This window comes from Piliocolobus tephrosceles, chromosome 14, assembly GCF_002776525.5.
Source record: "Piliocolobus tephrosceles isolate RC106 chromosome 14, ASM277652v3, whole genome shotgun sequence".
Taxonomy (NCBI): domain Eukaryota; kingdom Metazoa; phylum Chordata; class Mammalia; order Primates; family Cercopithecidae; genus Piliocolobus; species Piliocolobus tephrosceles.
Genome location: NC_045447.1, coordinates 60546419 through 60566697, shown reverse-complemented (window position 1 = coordinate 60566697; position 20279 = coordinate 60546419). Strand labels below are relative to the sequence as shown.

Sequence of the window (20279 nt, the reverse complement as noted above, 5' to 3'; positions counted from 1 at the left end):
TCCCAAAGTGCTGGGATTACAGGCTTGAGCCACCGCGCCCGGCCAACCATCAAATATTTCTAGGGTAAAATTTCTTTGAATTTTTTCACTTCAGAGGAGGATCAGTTGTCTCCTAACTACTGTATCATTTGTTTCCCAAGCTGCTTTTTTTGTTTGTTTGTTTGTTTTTGCTTTTTTTTTTTTTTGAGACAGAGTCTCACTTTGTCGCCCAGGCCGGAGTGCAGTGGCGCAGTCTCGGCTCACTGCAAGCTCCACCTCCTGGGTTCACACCATTCTCCTGCCTCAGCCTCCCGAGTAGCTGGGACTACAGGTGCCCACCACCACGCCTGGCTAATTTTTTCTATTTTTAGTAGAGGCAGGGTTTTACCGTGTTAGCCAGGATGGTCTCAATCTCCTGACCTCATGATCTGCCCACCTTGGCCTCCCAAAGTGCTGAGATTACAGGCGTGAGCCACTGCGCCCAGCCACTGCATTGTTAATGAGAAAGATTAAAGATCTTTTTCATGGCTTCTTGGTGGCTGGTCTGCAACTTTCCTGGCAATGACTGCCTCCTACTGAATATACTACATTTCAGATCCTTACCTTTATCTGTTATGATTAGAGAATAAAGGGTGAGCTCACTGTTCCTAATCTTTTCCACTGCCTTTAAGGCCCTGACATACTTTTCCCCCTCCTTTTCAGTAGACAATGTTTTCTCCCACTTCTTTCAGAAATATGAACTGCTTTATCTTCTCTCATCCTCAAAACGTGTCAAGGTATTCATATTTACTCTCTACATTCCCCTCTTTCTTAGCATAGGGTTCTGTTAGGACATTTGATTTGAAGTCACATAAACCCAACTCTAACTAGCTTAAACAAAAATGTGACTTTACTATAAAGTTTCTGGGGTATCTTGGGAAACTGTTTGTGGCTGGATCCTGGGCATATAGCTGGAGCCAGGGACTCCTTACTAGCTCTTTCTATACAGCCTTCTTTGGGACAGCATCATTATTCTCTCTACTGTTAACTATTTCTGCTTGCCCAGCCATCTGGTGGAACAGGCCACCAATAGTGCCCAGGTTTGTATCTCCATTTCGTCAGTCAACCATGTGGAACTGGAAGAGCTCAATTCTGATTTGAAATTCCCACAAATGCATTCTGATTAGCCAGCTTAGATCACCACTCACTCCTGGACCAATGAATGTTAGCCACAGAGTCAGGTCACAGTATATACCATGGTTGTTCTTATGGTAGCCATCTGAATGGAGTTGGGGGTTGGGGGAAGGTGGGAGGTGGAAGGTGGGCAGTCTTCATTGAATAAGAGGGAGCAGAAGGTCTTGGAAAAAGAAGGGATGCCAGGAGAGACAGAACAATACTTGGCTACTCCATGCCATCCCTTGTCTTCAGGCAAATGGAAAGATTTTGAATTTTTAATTCTATCTCTTCTCATCTTCCTCAGTATTTAGTTTAATTAATTACCCTTTTATATTTTTTGTTTTTTTTAACACTAGATTATAGTGTAATAAATTACCCTTTTTTCTTTTTGCATTTTGAATATTTCTACTCAAGCTCCTTTTCTTTAGGCTTACATTTGCTCAAGATTCTCTTACACCAAAGGAGCATCCCATAACCTGTCTTCAAGTTCCTGCCCAATCTCTGTACCTTTTTTTTTCTGCCATGTAAATGTCATCTGCCCCGTATCACACTTTACCCCAATCTGGCCTCCTCCCTGTTCATTTCCTTCTTCAATGCCACCACCATTTTCCCAGAGTGTTTTTTGGTTTTTGAAAGGCTGAACAGAGGCAGAGTGAGGGAAGGATGAAATCTACAGGCCATTGTGATGCAGCCCTTCCAGCAGGTGTGACAGGTAGTCTCTGATGTGCCACTGCCCACTCCCTCACAGCCCGGCCCCAAGAGGCCCCTTGGATTGTAGAGCATAACACTGACCAGTATCTACCTTTCTAGCTTCCTGGTTCCAAAGAGAGTCTGTGGCCACAGTATCACCTGGACCCCACCCAGACAGCTGATAATCAGCTTATTTACCAAAGTTTCACTGGGTACAAGGACCGTCTCATAAAGAGAGAGGGTGGGCGCCCTCTTGGAGAGGCTGTTTGCTATTTGCTCCCTCACAGGTGTAGCCTCCCATTGCCAGTCCTATGCTGTCTGGAATGAAGAGGAAAGGTAATAACCACAGGCTGGACCAGAACTGCTTTATTTTTTTGAGACAGAGTCTTGCTCTGTTGCCCAGGCTGGAGTGCAGTCGTGTGATCTCGGCTCACTGCAACCTCTGCCTCCCAAGTTCAAGTGATTCTCCTGCCTCAGCCTCCTGAGTCGCTGGGATTCCAGGTGCATGCCACCACGTGTGGCTAATTTTTGTATTTTTAGTAGAGATGGGGTTTCACCATGTTGGCCAGGTTGGTCTTGAACTCCTGATGTCAAGTGATCCACCCACCTCAGCCTCCCAAAGTGCTTGGATTACAGGTGTGAGCCACCACGCCCGGCCAGAACTGCTTTCTTAAGTGTCCCCGTAGGTAAAGGCCAAGCCCTCGCCCTCACTCACCAACTTGTGTTCTTGCAGCTCTCGGCTATGTTGGTGCTTGTGGTGCTTGCGAAGCTACATGAAGCCCTTTGCCTCTTTGGTTAAAAAAAAAAAAATCTCTCTCTCTTTTTTTTTTTTTTTTTTTTTTAAGATGCAATTTTGCTCTTGTTGCCCAGGCTAGAGTGCAGTGGTGCAATCTCAGCTCACTGCAACCTCTGCCTCCCGGTTTCAAGCGATTCTCCTGCCTCAGCCTCCCAAGTAGCTGGGACTACAGGCATGTGCCACCACACCCAGCTAATTTTTGTATTTTTAGTAGAGACGGGTTTCTCCCTGTTGGTCAGGCTGGTCTCAAACTTCCAACCTCAGGTGATCTGCCCTCCTCGGCCTCCCAAAGTGTTGGGATTACAGGCGTGAGCCACCATGCCCGGCCAAAATAAAACTCTTTTATTATGAAAATTTTAAAACAGGTACAGGTAGAGAGATTAGTTTAATGTGTTTACTACCCACTTTTCACAATTATCCATTTGAGGCCAATGTTGCTCCGTCTACACCCCCATAGTGACACTCCTCCTTTATTTCAAAGCAAATCCTAGATCATATACTTTATGGGTAAATATTTCAGTATGTATCTCTAAACAACAGCTTTCCTTTTTTGTTTCTTTTTGGCTTTGCTCAAGTTTATTATTGAGGTATAATTTACATGTGTAAGTTGCCCTTTTTAGGCTAATTTTGAGGTTTTATAAGCTTATTCCGTCATAAAACCATCACAATCAGGATATAGAACAGTTCTGTCCCCTCCCCAAATTTCCCTATATCCCTTTGCAGTGAATTCCGCCCAACCTCCATGCAGCTACACATCTGTTTTCTGTTCCTATAGTTTTATATTTTTCAAAATGTCGTTAAAAATAGAACATCCTATTCTATTGTGTGTAGCCCTTTGAAATGTCACTTTAAAAAACATAACCATCAAACCGTGATTACATCACCCCCAATCAATAATTCTCTAATATCAGATACCACATTCCCACAACTGTCCTAAGAAGTATGTTTTCACAAACTGATTTAGGATCTACATAAGGTCTACACATTGCAATTGGTTGTTTTGTCTCTCAAGTCTCTTAATCTATAGGTTTTCTCTCCATCTTTTGTTTAAGAAATTGGGCTGTCACAGTTTTTCATAATCTGGATTTTTACCAATTATATCTGCATGTTGTCATTTCTTCTGTTCTCTATAGTCTTGCTACTAAAATGTGGTCCATGGACCAGCAGCATCTGCATCACCTGGGAGTTTGTTAGAAAAGCATAATCTTGGACCCCACTGAAGACCTATTGAATCAGAATCTGCATTTTTAACATTCAACAAGATCTCTGACTGGGCGTGGTGGCTCACGCCTGTAATTCCAGCACTTTGGGAGGCTGAGGCGGGTTCATTTGAGTTCAGGAGTTTGAGACCAGCCTGGCCAACATGGTGAAACCCCGTCTCTCCTAAAAATACAAAAATTAGCTGGGTGTGTTGCATACCTGTAGTCCCAGCTACTCAGGAAGCTGAGGCAGAAGAACCCCTTGAACCTGGGGGACGAAGGTTGCAGTGAGCCAAGATCGTGCCATTGCACTCCAGCCTGGGCGACAGAACAAGAATCCGTCTCAAAAAAAAAAAAAAAAAAATCTCCACCTGATTCTGTCCCTGTAAAATGGCTCTGAAACCTAGTGTGTTGATCTGGTTTAGGTTGGTTTGTTTGTGGATTTTTTTTTTTTTTTTTTTTGGCAAGCCTATGGGTGGCATTGCACCCCTTATTTATCAGCCCTGCCCACCTGGTCCTCTCTAGGTCTCTCTGGCTGCTCCTGCTCCTCGTCAGCCAGGACCTGTGTCTCCTCATAACTCAGGCCTCTGTAAATGTAAGTGTGTCTAAGGAGATACATCCCACATACTACCCTCAGACCTCCATTCTCTTTGTCTGCTATGGCTTTTAAGTATCTCGTCTGTCCTCCTGATTCACAAATCTCCTCTCTAATTGTGGCCTGTCTATGGTCTCTTAACTTGCCTTTTCAGTTGCCAAGAGAATATCTCTTCCCAGATATTCTTGTTGCTAATACTAATTCTCACTAGCCTGCGCCTTTAATTCAACAAGTCAAAACCTGAATCACTGCTTTCCCTTCTATTTTCCATTTTGGATTAACTTATTTTCTGATCACTCAGCCTAGACTATTTGAAGCTGTCTTCTATTTTTTCCTCTGTTTCATGTCTGATCTCTAATCAGTAATTTAGTTTTATTAATTCTCCTGTATTTGTCAGCCCTCATTACGTTATGCTGGGGTAAGAGAAAATCCCTCCAATCTCAGTGGTTTGCAACACAAAAATTTTTTTTTGTTTGTTTGTTTGTTTTTTTTTTTTGAGATGGAGTCTCACTCTGTCACCCAGGATGGAGAGCAGTGACGCGATCTTGGCTCACTGCAAGCTCTGCCTCCCGGGTTCGCGGCATTCTCCTGCCTCAGCTTCCAGAGTAGCTGAGACTACAGGCGCCCGCCACCACGCCTGGGTAATTTTTTCTATTTTTGGTAGAGACGGGGTTTCACCATGTTAGCCAGGATGGTCTCGATCTCCTGACCTTGTGAGCTGCCCACCTTGGCCTCCCAAAGTGCTGGGATTACAGGTGTGAGCCACCACACCTGGCCAACAACACTGTTTTATTTTTCCTTCAAGTTATATGTTGGCTGTAGGTTGACTGAAGCTCTGGTCTTTTTCATTCCAGGATCTAGGCTGAAGAGAAGCTCCAATTTGGGATACAGCAGAGGGAATAAAAAGGAATGGTAAAATTAGGAATAGCTTTCAAAGTTCAGTCATTGTGTAATCAGTTCCATGGCTGATATGGTTTGGCTGTCTCCTCACCCTAATCTCATCTTGAATTCCCATATGTTGTGGGAGGGACCTAGTGGGAGGTAATTGAATCGTCAGGGCAGGTCTTTTCCATGCTGCTGTTGTGATAGTGAGTAAGTCTCATGAGATCTGATGGTTATTATAAGTTGGAGTTTTCCTGCACAAGCTCCCTTTTTTGCCTGCTGCCATCTACATAAGACGTGATTTGCTGCTCCTTGCCTTCTGCCATGATTGTGACCTGCTCACCAGCCATGTGGAACTGTGGGTCCAATATACCTTTTTCTTTTGTAAATTGCCCAGTCTCAGGTATGTCTTTATCAGCAGCATGAAAATGGACCAATACAATGATCATAGCAAATGACAAAGCCAAGTCTCATATTCATGAACTGAGAAAGTATGTTCAGATATTTGGAATCAATAGTATAATCTATCACAATTGCCATTTTGTATTTCAATTGCATCTTTTATTTTGATTCTGTTTACCTCTGCCTTAAACTTCACTTCTCTCAGCTTCCTCATGGAAGCCTTCTCTGATGCCCTGAGACTAGGCCACATCTACTGCTATTGGCTGTTGTGGAATTTATACTTCTCCTTCGTGATACATGTGAGACAACTACAATTATTTATGAACTTATTTAATTTCTGACAGCCCCTAGACCAAAAGCTCTGTGAGGGCAGAAACGGTGTCTGTTTTGCTTACCGTTTAACCATTGGCACCTAGAAAAGTGTCTGGCATAGTGCAGCATGTAAAGGAATGAATGATTGCCTTAGTCATGGCCATATCATCCTTTACCTGGTTTACTGAAAGACCTTACCAGTAGTTTTGGAAATCTAATTTATTTTTCTGCCATCAGGATTTTCTTTCTTAAAGACTTACTCTTGGCCAGGTGTGGTGGCTCACACATGTAATCTCAGAACTTTGGGAGGCTGAGGCAGTCAGATCATTTTAGGTTGGGAGTTTGAGACTAGCCTGGCCAACATGGTGGAACCTCATCTCTACTAAAAGTACAAAAATTAGCTGGGTGTGGTGGTGTGCACCTGTAATCCCAGCTACTTGGGAGGCTGAGGGGGAGGATCACTTGAACCTAGGAGGTGGAGGTTGCAGTGAGGCAAGATAGTGCCACTTGACTCCAGCCTGGGTGACAGTGAGAATCCATCTCAAAAACAAAACAAAACAAAAAGACTTGCTCTCCATATCATTTATTGGTTTTCTAGGTCAGGTTGTGCTTCTGAAGTTTCCTGAACGTGTATGCTTTCTCAGACCTCTATCCATTTGCATGGGCTGTTCCTTCTGTAGGATTCCATTTCTCCCCCCAGTGCTCTGCCTGGTAAAATCCTGTTCATCTTATAAACCTCAGTTCTGAGGCTACCTCCTCTGTGAAACCTTCCATGACTCTCAGTGCAGACTTGGGCCCTGCCCTTCTGCTTCCAAATGTGTACCTCTGTTTTAGCAATTATCATGTTTCATTCTAAACCCAACATTCTGGTTTTCCAGTGCAGATTAGAAAAAGGGGAGTGTTGTGGGACGTCAGGGACCCAGAATGGAGGGACCAGCTGGAGTTTTGGCAGAGGAAACATAAATTGTGAAGATTTCATGGACATCTATCACTTCCCTAATAATACTCTTATAATTTCTTATGCCTGTCTTACTTTAATCTCTTAATCCTGTTATCTCCATAAGCTGAGGATGTACGTCACCTCGGGACCCTGTGATGATTGCGTTAACTGTACAAATTGATTATAAAATGTGTGTTTGAACAATATGAAATCAGTGCACCTTGAAAATGAACAGAATAACAGCGATTTTAGGGAACAAGGGAAGACAACCATAAGGTCTGATTCCCTGTGGGGTCAGGCAGAAAGAGCCACATTTTTCTTCTTACAGAGAGCCTATAAATGGATGTGCAAAAAGGAGAGATATAGCTAAATTCTTTTCCTAGCAAGGAATATTAAGACCCTGGGAAAAGAATTGCATTCCTTGGGGGTGTTCTGTAAACGGCCGCTCTGGAAGTGTCTGTCTGATGCAGTTATGATAAGGACTGAAATACACCCTGGTCACCTGCAGTACCCTCAGGCTTATTAGGGTGGGGAAAAAACCGCTTCCTGGTAAATTTGAGGTCAGACCAGTTCTCTGCTCTCAAACCCTGTTTTCTGTTGTTTAAGATGTTTATCAAGACAATACGTGCATAGCTGAACATAGACCCTTATCAGGAGTTTTTGATTTTGCCCTTTGCCTTGTGATCTTTGCTTTGGCCTTTGCCTTGTGATCTTTATTGGCCTCCGAAGCGTGTGATCTTTTTTCTCCTTTTTGCGCTTTGAAGCATATGAGCCTTGTGACCTATCCCTACTTGTACACCCCCTCCCCTTTTGAAATCCTTAATAAAACTTGCTGGTTTTGCGGCTCAGGTGGCATCACGGGCCTACCGATATGTGATGTCACCCCCAGCAGCCCAGCTGTAAAATTCCACTCTTTGTACTCTTTCTCTTTATTTCTCAGACCAGCTGACACTTAGGGAAAAAAGAAAGAACCTACGTTGAAATACTGGGGGCCAGTTCCCCCGATAGGAGAGAGGTTAACATTGTAGTTTTCCAGTGCAGATTAGAAAAAGGAGAGAGGGAACAGCAGAGTGGTGCAGTGGAAGCGTGCTGGACCCATAACCCAGAGGTTGATGGATGGAAACCATCCTCTGCTAGCTTTGTGATCTTGGCTGGGTGTGGCAGCTCACATCTGTAATCCCAACACTTTGGGAGGCCAAGGTGGGAGAATCACTTGAGACCAGCCTGGGCAACATAGCAAGACATGTCTCCATAAAAAGGAAAACAAAAACACACACACACACAAGAGTGGCATTTCTAAATAGAGGCCTACTGACAACAGCAGAATTTACCACTGATGGCCTATCAGTAAAGGAGCGGCACCTGTCCCAGTTAACACACGCACCTTCTGCAGTGGCTGCAGCAGTGTTTCTCTAGTGAGGACTTGGTTCCTACAACTCTCATCTACAAGTCTGAGCCTGAAAACTGCCTCAGATTTTAGCAAAACAAGCACAGTCTTGCTAGCTTCTTCTGTTTTCCTCTGAGCTAAAGGGGTCCCGGGCAGACTCAGAGCCCCTGGTTTCCTCATCATGAGCCTGAGTGTGAGTCAGAATCACCTGAGGGCTTGTGAAGCCAGAGGTTGCTGGGCTCCATCCGGAGTTTCTGATCCAATAGATCTAGGGTGGGGACTGGAACTCGCATTTGTAAAAGATTCCCAGGGGATGTTGCTGCTGCTGGGCTGGCCTTAACCACTGGCCTAACAATGGGCCACAAGCAGGACCACAGTGAAAAACTCCAGTCAAACAGGAAGATACATACAACTTCATCCTTGATCAGGCACTGCTTGCTTCATTTACACAGGTGCCTGCATTTTTTACCCCAGGGAAGACTTTGTGACTTGATAATTTCCGCTTGTGGAACCAGTTGAACTGGATATTTACGATCAGATATTTACTTATACCAAATAAACATTGTTATACACTATGTAAAAATAGAACGTGCTGGCATTCTGAATTCCTTGCAAGGGCTGTTCCTTCAGACCTGCTCCCTTATGGATCTGTATCACTGAGTCATGTAGGCCAAAAGCATTGTAAGCCAAATCGTTGGAACTCAGGAGTTCTGTTCCTTGCTGTCACTGCATCCTTCCCTCAACAAACTTAGTTTACAGTAGACATCAGAATTTTGTATTCAACCACTAGCAGTAGTTTCTAAGGCATCATGCAATTAATATAAACCAATTTTAAAATTTATAACCTCCTAATAGGCCCTCTTGTTAAATTACTAATGTTGTATTTATTTTAAAAATGTTGGCTGGATGCAGTGGTTCACTCCTATAATCCTAGCACTTTGGGAGGCTCAAGGGATCACTTGAACCCAGGAGTTCGAGACCAGCCTGGGCAACATTATGAAACCTTGTCTCTACAAAACATACAAAATTTAGCTGGGCATTGTGGTGCACCCCTGTGATCCTAGCTACTCATGAGGCTGAGGTGGGAGGATCACGTGAGTCCCGGGGGTGGGGGTCAAGGTTGCAGTGAGCTGAAATTGCACCATTGCACTCCAACCTGGGTAACAGAGGGATACCTTGCCTAAAAAAAAAAAAAAAAAAAAAAAAAAATCAACAATATTAACAATGGAGAGAGCTATGAAAACAAAATTTTAGAGACAGTGTGGCTCAAGTACGGTCTCTGTGCAATTGTAATTAGAAGGAACCAAGGTGGCTGACTGATTTTGAACTACAATTGTCACTGACAATAAGAGTTACTGTGGAGGATGAAAAACTCCCATCATTCCCTTAGCAAGACTTGGAAAGAAGGATGAATGACATTCAGCAAATTTAATATTTCACTGGTGCTAAAACTTATATTGTTTTGCATTGTTAAGTCTCTGAAATCCTGATGCATTTTACCATGGATGGCATTTTATGATTATGGTTGGCTAGGTCATGGTTGTGATGTGGTGTCACTGCCTGCACATGTACAAACTTGGTGGTTATTCCTGGTGGGATGACTTGTCAACTGTAATCTCCATGTTTCTCTCAACAGATTATATAAGGACCATCTGGAAAAGGAACATGCTCTCTGTTGTCCGGAAACCTTCCATTGACACCTTCAGGTAAGATCAGAAGAGTCCCAGCATCAAAATTTGTAAAACAGGTGTCAGTAGTTTGCAAGAAAACGGTAGTGGAATAGTTTTAAGAAATTATTAGCACATAGTAATTAAGGACACAGAGGACATTTCTGTATGAACGACACAGACTCCAATGACTATAAGCTCAAAAATGACTCAGAAGAATAATAGAGATGCTGAATGTAAAGAAATTACAGGAATTCTTTAATGAATTTATTTTTGCTTATAGCTTCCTTCTTATGTATGCACAAGAGATGTATGATAACAATGTAGGTCTAAGTCTGTGTTTGTTCACTAAAAATTCTAAATGATAAAAAAGTATTACAAATAGTTTAATTGGGAATATTTCCTTTTTTTTTTTTTTTTTTTTTGAGATGGAGTCTTGCTCTGTTGCCCAAGCTGGAGTGCAGTGGCGTGATCTTGGCTCACTGCAACCTCTGCCCCCTGGGGTCAAGTGATTCTTCTGCCTCAGCCTTCTGTGTAGCTGGAGGCACCCACCATCATGCCCTACTAATTTTTGTATTTTTAGTAGAGACGGGGTTTTGCCAAGTTCGCCAGGCTGGTCCCGAACTCCAGACCTCAGGTGATCTGCCTGCTTTGGCCTCCCAAAGTGCTGGGATTACAGGCATGAGCCACTGCACCCGGCCAGGAATATCTTTCTTTTTAACAGCAACTTTCAATCTTTTTAGTCTGAGGACTCCTTTACACTCTTAAAAAATATTGAGAACACCGGAGAACTTGTGGTTTATATGGTAATATCAATAGTGACCATATTAGAGATTTAAACAGACTTTTAATACCAAAGAATCACAAGCACATGTTCCATTAGCTGTCAGAGAGGTAATGACATCACACATCATGTATCCTCTGGGAAACTCCAGTGTACACTGGTAAGACAATGAATATGAAAAGAAAGGGAGGAACCACACTTTGAGAATCCCTGGCATATAAAATAATGGTTTTTTAAAAAATACAATTATATTTTGATGAATATGGATATATTTCCAAGTAAACTGTTGTTGGAAGAAGTAAAATATTGACTACATAGAAAATTCTATTGCTGAACAGTTGGTGTAGCATTTTGAGACACAGAAATTAACTGATATATCTTTCTTCTGTGGCTGTGGGAAACATCCACCCCCAACCTTCCCCCCCCTCCTTTTTTTTTTTTTTTTTTTGAGACAGAGTCTGGCTCTGTCTCCCAGGCTGGAGTGCAGTGGCGCTATCTCCCGGGTTTACGCCATTCTCCTGCTTCAGCCTCCCGAGTAGCTGGGACTACAGGCGCCCGCCACCTCTCCCGGCTAATTTGTTGTATTTTTTAGTAGAGACGGGGTTTCACCGTGTTAGCCAGGATGGTCTCGATCTCCTGACCTCGTAATCTGCCCGCCTCGGCCTCCCAAAGTACTGGGATCACAGGCGTGAGCCACTGCGCCCGGCCCCCAACCGCCCTTCTTAGGTGGCCAGCTCGCACAGGGTATCCTGTAGGTCTCGGTAAATCAACCCTAAGGGAAGGTAAGAGTGTATCTTCTACTTGGGCTCTGGAGGGCAGTGGAATTGCCTGTAAAGCAGGAGGAAGGGATAGAAGTTGGGACAAAGATGAAAGGAGGAGTGTGGTTTGGCCCCTGGGGGACAAACCTGGATTTTCTAGAGACTAGGAGTGGCGGCGGGGCTTGCAGTTTCTGTCAGTGATGGAGATCTCTGGGGACTTGTGCATGGCTCTGTGGGTACCGGTGGGCAGACAAACACTTGGTGCATAGGACACTGAAGCACCACCCAGGGTCCTGCTGGACAGTCAGGCCCAGAGAGAGGGCAGACCCTGGGGAGCTGCTGGCCTTTAGGGTACCCTGTGGTCCGAGCAAGACGTCCTAATGGCAGTCACCAATGGGCTGCTGCCCAGGGCCTCTTCTGCCCCTGTCCTGACCTAGAATCCTACAACCTTTCAAGGAAGGAGAACGGGAGCCACCACATACACACAGAGGGTGGCTTTCCTCCAGGGATCCTGGGAACCAGATTGACTTTCATTTAGAAACTGCAGAACAGTTACAGAAGCAAAAGAAATTAGTTATGACTGGATCTGAGGACATCTTGCCTGAATTGAATTTCCAGCTCTGTCACTTGCTAATGGAAGTCCCTCACAGGGTCTCTGCTGGGCACACTAAATGAGTGATACATGGAAACTCTTCAGATAGCACCTGGCATATGTATGTTATCTATCACCTCTTGAACCTCGATATCTTGGAGATGTCATAGGTGCCACACTACATTCTCTGCAGTTTGGGATGGCTGACGTTTGACCCTTTGCCTAAGTCCCCATATCGAAGGCTAGATGAAGCCCTAACGCTGGAGCCAAGGGGAGGGAGGGCAGGAACGTACTCTAAATAGAAGTGCTCCCCCAGGGAGTGGGCGACCCAGTCTGCTCCAGCAGCCGGGAAGGTCTTCCTGCCACAGTGACTGCAGCGAGTGGCATCCGGCCTTGCAGGGACTGAGGGCACTTCTCTGGTGTGAGCATTGGCGTCCAACGCCCGGCGCAGCAAAATTGCTGCAAACTCTCCCCGAGTCCAGAGAGGTCCAGGTCCTCCTGGGTTTCTTTTTATTTTAAATTTTTTGCCAGGGAGAGTTCTGGCGCTCCTTCAATCCGGGGGCGCCTGCGAGTCTGAGCCAGGAGATGGGCGTGGGCAGGCGTGGGTAGCACCATCTAGCCCCTGGGCACCTGCCGGGTGCTGGGTAGTCTGGAAGCGTCTGGAGCCCAGACCCCGCCTCCCGGCGCCCCACCCTGGACCCCTCCTTCCACGCGAGTCCCGCCCCACGATGGGCGTGGCCTCCCAGGGGGCGGGGCCGGGGAGGGCCTGCGAACTAGTCACGTCCCACAGGCTAGGCAAGGCGAGGCGGGGCGGAGCGCGGGAGGCCGGCTGGGAGGCGCACATCCGGCGGCTGCCCGGTACTTCATAAAGCCGCTCTCGCCGCGGGCTGTGGCCGCGGTTTGCCTCTGCAGCAGCTCTGGGCTCTTCTCGGCTGCGGGAGCAGCTGCTCCAATGCTCCAGAGTGGCCATGGGCGCCCCGCACTGGTGGGACCAGTTGCAGGCTGGCAGCTCGGAGGTGGACTGGTGCGAGGACAACTACACCATCGTGCCTGCTATCGCCGAGTTCTACAACACGGTGCGGGGCGCGGGAGAGGGGAAGGCAGGCGGGCCGGCGGGAGGGGGCTGTCCCCGCGCCGCAGCGTCTGGAAGCTGGACGTGGGTCGCTGCGCGTATCTGGGGGCATTCTCTCCAGGGGCTGAGTCAGTCCACACCCCCTCCTCAGCACGCTCCTTCCAGTTCTCCATCTGTCCTCCTCTCCTGTCCCCATTCCCGACAGCTGGGCTCCTCTTCCTCCTCCTGTCATTTTTTGTGTTGTGTGTGTGATGGTCCTATTGTCTTGTTTGGCCCTCACGCGTCCAGAACCAGGGGCTATGTCAGCCCATTCTCCTTGTTTGGGTCAGTTGGGGGCGGTGAACCTGCCGGGACAAGTCTCTTCCTCCCCTGGGATCTCTGTGGCGTGACGCACTTGGGTCGCATTGTGCGTTTTTGCCCTGAATACCTGCTCTCGGCGTGCTGGGAAGATCACGCCCCCCAGCAGGTCCCCGCGGCTGGGGTCACTCCCACCAGGCAGACTTGCCCCAACCCCAAGAACATGCCTATAATGGTCGAGTTATTTTTGGTCAGAATCAAGTTAATTACTACTCGTTCTTTTTTTCTTGCCTTTAGTGTCCTGTCTTGCGCAAGCCGCTAATTCAACTCCCCCAGGACTGTGCTTTCTCCAGTTCTGAAGTCTGAGGGGTGAAAGGAAAGTTTGGGAGTGATAATGTGCGGGTTTTGGACTTGTCTAGGTCCCTAGATAAGGGTGAGCAGAAACTTCCCCATTACAGAATCCTGGGTGTTTTTAGTTCTTGTGGTAGGGAAGGGTTGCAGCTGGGAGAGGAAATGCCTCTTATTTGTGTATTTCCATGGCTCAGAATCCTGGTACAGAATGTGAGACTTTGCGTGGTCATTTCTGTGGCTTATCTTTTCACCGCCCAAACAAGGAAAACAGGAACTCCTGGTTTGGGTCACTGTGAATTTGAGGTTGTTGTTTAGGACTTTTCCTTCTGGATTTGCTAGAGAGAATGTCTTTGGCAGGAGTCAGGTGCTTACTGCCTGCAGGAATCTCAGATGATCTAGTCCCTGCCCTTTTATTCATCTGATGAGAAAACTGGGCTGTTGAGGAGGGAGCTGTCATGCTCACATTTCTGGCATGGCTGGGGCCACAATCTAGAAGTCTGGGCTCTTCCTTCCCTAAGTGCTGAAATCCATGGCTGGCTTCCATACAAACACTCCTGCTTCTTTTTTTATGATTAGGTTAGTTCCTTAAGAAAACATAAGGCTGGGCATTGTGGCTCACGCCTGTATTCCTAGCACTTTGGGAGGCCAAGGCAGGTGGATCGCTTGAATCCAGGAGTTCGAGACCAACCTGGGCAACATGGCGAAACCTCATCTCTACAAAAAAATACAAAAATTAGCTGGACATGTGGCACGCACCTGTTGTCCCAGTTGGGAAACTGAGGTGGGAGGATCACCTGAGGCTGGGAGTTGAAGGCTGCAGTGAACCGAGATCACGCCACTCCACTCTAGCCTGCGCAACAGGGTCTCAAAGAAAACCTGGCCCTCTGCTTTCTACAGCGACTATGAAAGACAGTTAGTGGAAGTGGCCATGACTTATCTATTACATAACCTCTCAGAGCATGCTGTCAGAGGTAAATAGTTGCACACAGAGGATGGGCTGGAGTAGTTCTGGGTACTTTCAATAAGGAGAAACACCAGTGGTAACACAAGTTGTCCTTTTGTAAATAACGAATATAGTGAAAGAGTAAGGATTTCACCAGAGTTCAAGAAGAAAAGACAGCTTGATGACAGGTTCTCACACACTTAGCAAGGTTATTATATGTGGAGTCTGGGGTCTATAGAGAGGGAGGGTCAAGCTTGGTTATTTTGGCCAAAAAAGCTAGTGTATTGCTTCTCTGAGTCTGTCTTGAAAAGTGTCATAGGGCTGGATGAAAGGGAGAGTTTGTCTTCACTTTTAATCTAGTCCCATTGGAGCTATTACTCTATGTAGTGAGTGCTAAAGTCATTTTCAGAAATGAGCAGTTGATCCTCAACTGCAGTGTCTGGCTGATTAGCCCAGCTAGCCCATCTGACAAACTTTATTCCTTGGAATACTCATAAACCACAAAAATTGCCTTGGCAAAGCAGAGAGCGTAAGGTGTCAGATAATAAGGTCATTGCCTAGCTTTGTTGAGTGTAAGTCCAAGGAATTTAGCAAAAAATGTTTCTTCCCCTCTGTTCCTATTAAAAAAAATTTTTTTTGAGACAGTCTTGCTCTGTTCCAGACTTGAGTGCTGTGGTGCAATCTTGGCTCACTGGAACCTCCGCCTCCCAGGTTTAAGCGATCCTCCCAAAGTGCTGGGATTACAGGCGTGAGTCACTACGCCTGGCCTTCTTCCCCTGTGTTCTTACGTACTACTTATATTTTGATGCTTATCACAGGACATTCCCGTGCTTATCTTACTCCTGTGTTGAGAAAGACAGTGAACTGTTTGTTATGTGGTGATAAATATCCTCTTGAATCCTCATAATAAGGCAACAGGTCTAATTACCCAGTTTATAGGAAACAAATAAGCATTGCCAGTTTTGAGAAAAAGTTGGAGGAATTGACAATGTTAAATCAGGAGAAGACTGGAAGAGGGATCTAGAACCTTCTTAATGGGTCTTAGGGGTAGCACATCACTACTACACCTTCAGATACTACTATCTACCATTACTTATTTGCTATGTGTTGAAGCTCTCCTGGGTACTCTATACTCACCCTAGACAATGGGTTCTATTTATTATATCCATTTGTTAAAGGTGGAAATTGGGGCCTAGAGAGTTTATGTAACTTGCTGTCGTCAAAAGCATAGCACAGCTGAAGTCAGAACTTGATCCATTTGACTCTACCAAGAGAGTTATCTTGAAGCTATAAGTGCCACTGTAACTAACTTAGATTTATCTATTTGGCATAGAATAGATATTTATTATTTAGTTATTGCATAACTTAAAACTCCTGTCTTGGGACCATTTTAGCTCTAGGATAAAACTCATAGTTTTTGATAGGAAAAAAGCTTACTTAAAGTAGTTTTTAAAATTACTGTTTATTGTAAAAGTAATATGATCATGGTAAAAAATTTAGAGTATATAAGTTGTAGCATGAAGAATACCCTTCTGTATCTTTCTAGATATTTTCTAGGCATGTAAAAAGCACATGTATCTGTGTGTGCATATAAAATACACATGTATAAGGCCGGGGGCAGTGACTTACGCCCGTAATCTCAACACTTTGGGAGGCCGAGGCAGGCAGATCATTTGAGGTCAGGAGTTTAAGACCAACCTGGCCAACATGGTGCAAACTCATCTCTACTAAAAATACAAACAAATTAGCTGGTTGTGGTGGTATGTGCCTGTAATCCCAGCTACTCAGGAGACTAAGGCAGAAGAATTGCTTGAACCTGGGAGGTGGAGGCTGCAGTGAGCTGAGATCGCACCACTGCACACTCCAGCCTGGGTGACAGAGCAAGACTCTGTCTCAAAACAAACAAACAAACAAAAAACCCAACAACAACAACGACAACAGCAAAAGCGTGTGTAGCAAAATCATGAATACCTGAAGTTTTTTTTCCAACCCATTTGAGAGCGTACTGTGTAAACTCTTATGTACCTTGTGTTTTTCACTTAATATGTCTTGGAGATATTTCCATATCAGCTCATATAGTGCTCTCTTCCTGTTTATAATGTTTATACAGTGCTCCCTTTAATGGATTGATCATAATTTATTTATCTAATCAATCCTTATTGATGGATATTTCATATAGTTTCTGTTTGTTTTATTGTTTTCATTTTGGTTTTTGAACAGTGATTCAGTGATTATCCTCATTCATGCATCTGGATGTACTTTTGCAAGTACTAATCTTAGATGGGGATTGCTGTGTCAAGGAGGATATTCACTTTAAATGCTGATAATTACTGTGAAATGGCACACTAAAGAGAGTGCACTGATTTCCACTGACAATGTTTGGGCATACAAAACATTTTGCTTTGGCCTATGCAAATCTCTATTGCCTCAAATTTTATCATCCTTTGCTTCAGCCAAGCCTAATATCTCTTCCATGAACATGTAATTTCCTTTTACAGCCTTTTACTTGTGCACGTTTTGTACTATTTCTTCTAAATACAAATTTTATTGAATTGAGTTCCTTTTTATATTTTAAGATTTAAGACCCCCTGGCTGGGCACGGTGGTTCACGCCTATAATCCCAGCACTTTGGGAGGCTGAGGTGGGAGAATCACTTGAGGTCAGGAGTTTGAGGCCAGCCTGGCCAACATGGCAAAACCCCATCTCTACCAAAAATACAAAAAACTAGCCAAGTGTGGTACGCACCTATAGTCCCAGCTACTCGGGAGGCTGAGGCAGGAGAATTGCTTGAACTTGGGAGGTGGAGGTTGCAGTGAGCCGAGATCAGGCCACTGCACTCCAGCCTGGGTGACAGAGCAAGATTCCATCTTAAGAAAAAAAAAGAAAAGAAGAGATTTAAGGCCCCAGTCACATAGACCTAGCCACTTTGGAGAAAAGCTGGGTCTGCCTTTTACCCACTGAGCTTGGCCTTTGGGGACTCTGTTGCTCAGCGGGGACTTGAGGACAGAAGGAAGTCAACTGATGGCTGAAAAGAATCTTGAAACAAAATACATGCATAAAATCAGCTCATGATCTGTCACTTTCTGCTCTGTCCCCAGTCATCAAGATAAATAGACCTTTCGTTATATGCCAAGTCCTACATCCCACTCTCTTCAGGCTGAATCTATCTATCGGTCGATCTGTCAATCTGAGCATTTACTGGGCAACAACTGTGTGCTTATTACAGAGACCAGCTCTGTAAATAGTCATCTGGGTGGTGAGGGCTATGATAGAGGTGTGTACAAGCCGCTGAGGGTGTTAGTAGTAGTGTGCATGGGATTGATGTACTGTGAGGATAGAGTGGTGGTTTTTGCAAGAAGGCTACTGAATAGAGTGACCAAACCCATCCTGGGTTTTTGCCTTTGACTTTTCTGATTTTAAAACTGAACGTCCCATGCCTTGGGAAGCCCCCTCAGTCCCAGGCAAATCATGACAGTTGGTCATCCCAGGAACAGAAGTAAAACAATGGAATGGGTAGGTAGGAATCAGCACACAATAAAGATGGACAGGCAATCCAATCAGCCAGGGTAAAAGTCCTCAGCCGTTTATGAACCTGCTGTCCAGAATATGTGCAGCTTGTTGTTTTGTCTTTATTTACCCTCTGTCTGGAAAGTGCACATTCAGATGCATCAGGATGAGACTGCAGTATGTTCATGAGATTATTTTGTAGCAAATGTTATGTGGAAATTCATAGAATGAAGAACTTTCTAAGGAAATAATACATTTTAAAAATCATGGACTAGGCGCAGTGGCTCACACCTCTAATCCTAGTTCTTTGGGAGGCTGAGGCTGGCAGATCACTTGAGTGCAGGCGAGGCTGGCAGATCACTTGACCAGCCTGAGCCACATGGCAAAACCCTACCCTGTCTCTACAAAAAATGTGAAAATTAGCTGGACATGATGGCACATGCCTGTGGTCCCAGCTACTCGGGAGGCTGAGCTCAAGGCTGCAGTGAGCTGTGAGCATGCTATAATCTAACAATAGGCTTTAAAATATACCCCTTGAGTGAACTATTCTACAATTTCAGTGACCAATACAATTTTGAGGGATACATCTCAGTAGAGATGGAGCCATGAGTCTGTTTTTAAACCATGACTGGTTTGCTTTTTTGTATTTCTTTGGGTGTTCATCTTTTTGTCTTGGGGAAAGTCTTCCACTAATTTGTTCTTTTCCTTTCCATATATTGATGTCTTTAAAAGGTACAGTGGGGGCTAGCCAGCCTTGGTAGATGGACTAGGCAGAAGCAATAGTGTAATTTCAGTATTATTTGAAGCATATGGCAAAATAGTGCTTCTAAATGGTGCTTCTAATATGCACATTTAAAGAAACTGTTTGGGCCAGGTGTGGTGGCTTATGCCTGTCATCCCAGCACTTTGGGAGGCCGAGGTGGGTTGATCACTTGAGGTCAGGAGTTCAAGACCAGCTTGGCCAACATGGTGAAACCTGGTTCCCTACTAAAAATACAAAAAATTAGATGGGCGTGGTGGCACTCGCCTGTAGTCCCAGCTACTTGGGGGAGGCTGAATCAGGAGAATTGCTTGAACCTGGGAGACAGAGGTTGCAGTTAGCCAAGATTTCGCTACTGTACTCCAGCCTGGGTGACAGAGTGAGACTCCATCTCAAAAAATAAATAAATAAATAAATACATAAATAAATAAATAAAAATTAAAAATTAAAAATTAAAAAAAGAAAATGTTTGATATATCATAATTTTGCTGTAGGTGTGATAAATGACTTCATGCCTTTGCAAATAATATATAAATACATTTTAAAGTGATTAGTGTGTCCATTGCTAGTGGAAATATAACCCAAGAAAGCCATTATGGGACAGCTTGGGAGTAGATAGTTGCACTTAGCAGAAGCAAGGTAGATTGAGAGGACTTGAGGCACTAAAGATCTTCTGGGGTAAAAATCGCAATGCATTATATTTCTTGACATTATAAGTGGGACTGTAAATTGGTGCTCCTTCCACTGGAAAATGGCTAAACTGCTGCCATCTGCCTCACTTACAGCAAGTGAGGTAGATCTTTATTATCTAGGATGAAAAGGTTTGCAGGGAATATTGTTGAAGGAGAAAAGGAAGCTGCACAATGGGAATGTTACAATATGTGACATATATGTACCTATTCATGTAAATGTGAAGAAAATGAGGACAGTGGTTATCTCCAGGGAAGAGGCTAGAAAGGAAACTATTCCTTTTTTACAAGAACACATTCATGTATACGAAGGGAGAAAGATCAGGTTTTAAGTTACCTATGGTATAACAAATCCATTTTTCTTCTCCTCTTTCTTCACTCCCTTGATCCCCCTTCATCTCCTCCTCCCCATTCATCTCCTTTTCTTCCTTTTATTTCTAGTTTAACAAGAGGAAAGCCATGTTTACATCAAAGCCAAGAAACTGGTCATATGTGCACAGTGTGTGATGCACAGTGGGTGAT

At 44.6% G+C, this 20279-nt stretch overlaps 1 protein-coding gene across 1 annotated transcript in view; it reads left to right on the top strand.

Moving 5' to 3' along the window:
* The first annotated feature begins 12948 nt into the window (after positions 1–12948).
* Positions 12949–20279, top strand: part of ACER2 (alkaline ceramidase 2) — a 39270-nt gene continuing 31939 nt past the window's right edge. Inside the window, exon 1 of the mRNA XM_023190031.2 lies at positions 12949–13214. Coding sequence (XP_023045799.1) covers positions 13107–13214 — 108 coding nt within the window. The 5' untranslated portion in view covers positions 12949–13106. The remainder of the gene's footprint in view (positions 13215–20279) is intronic.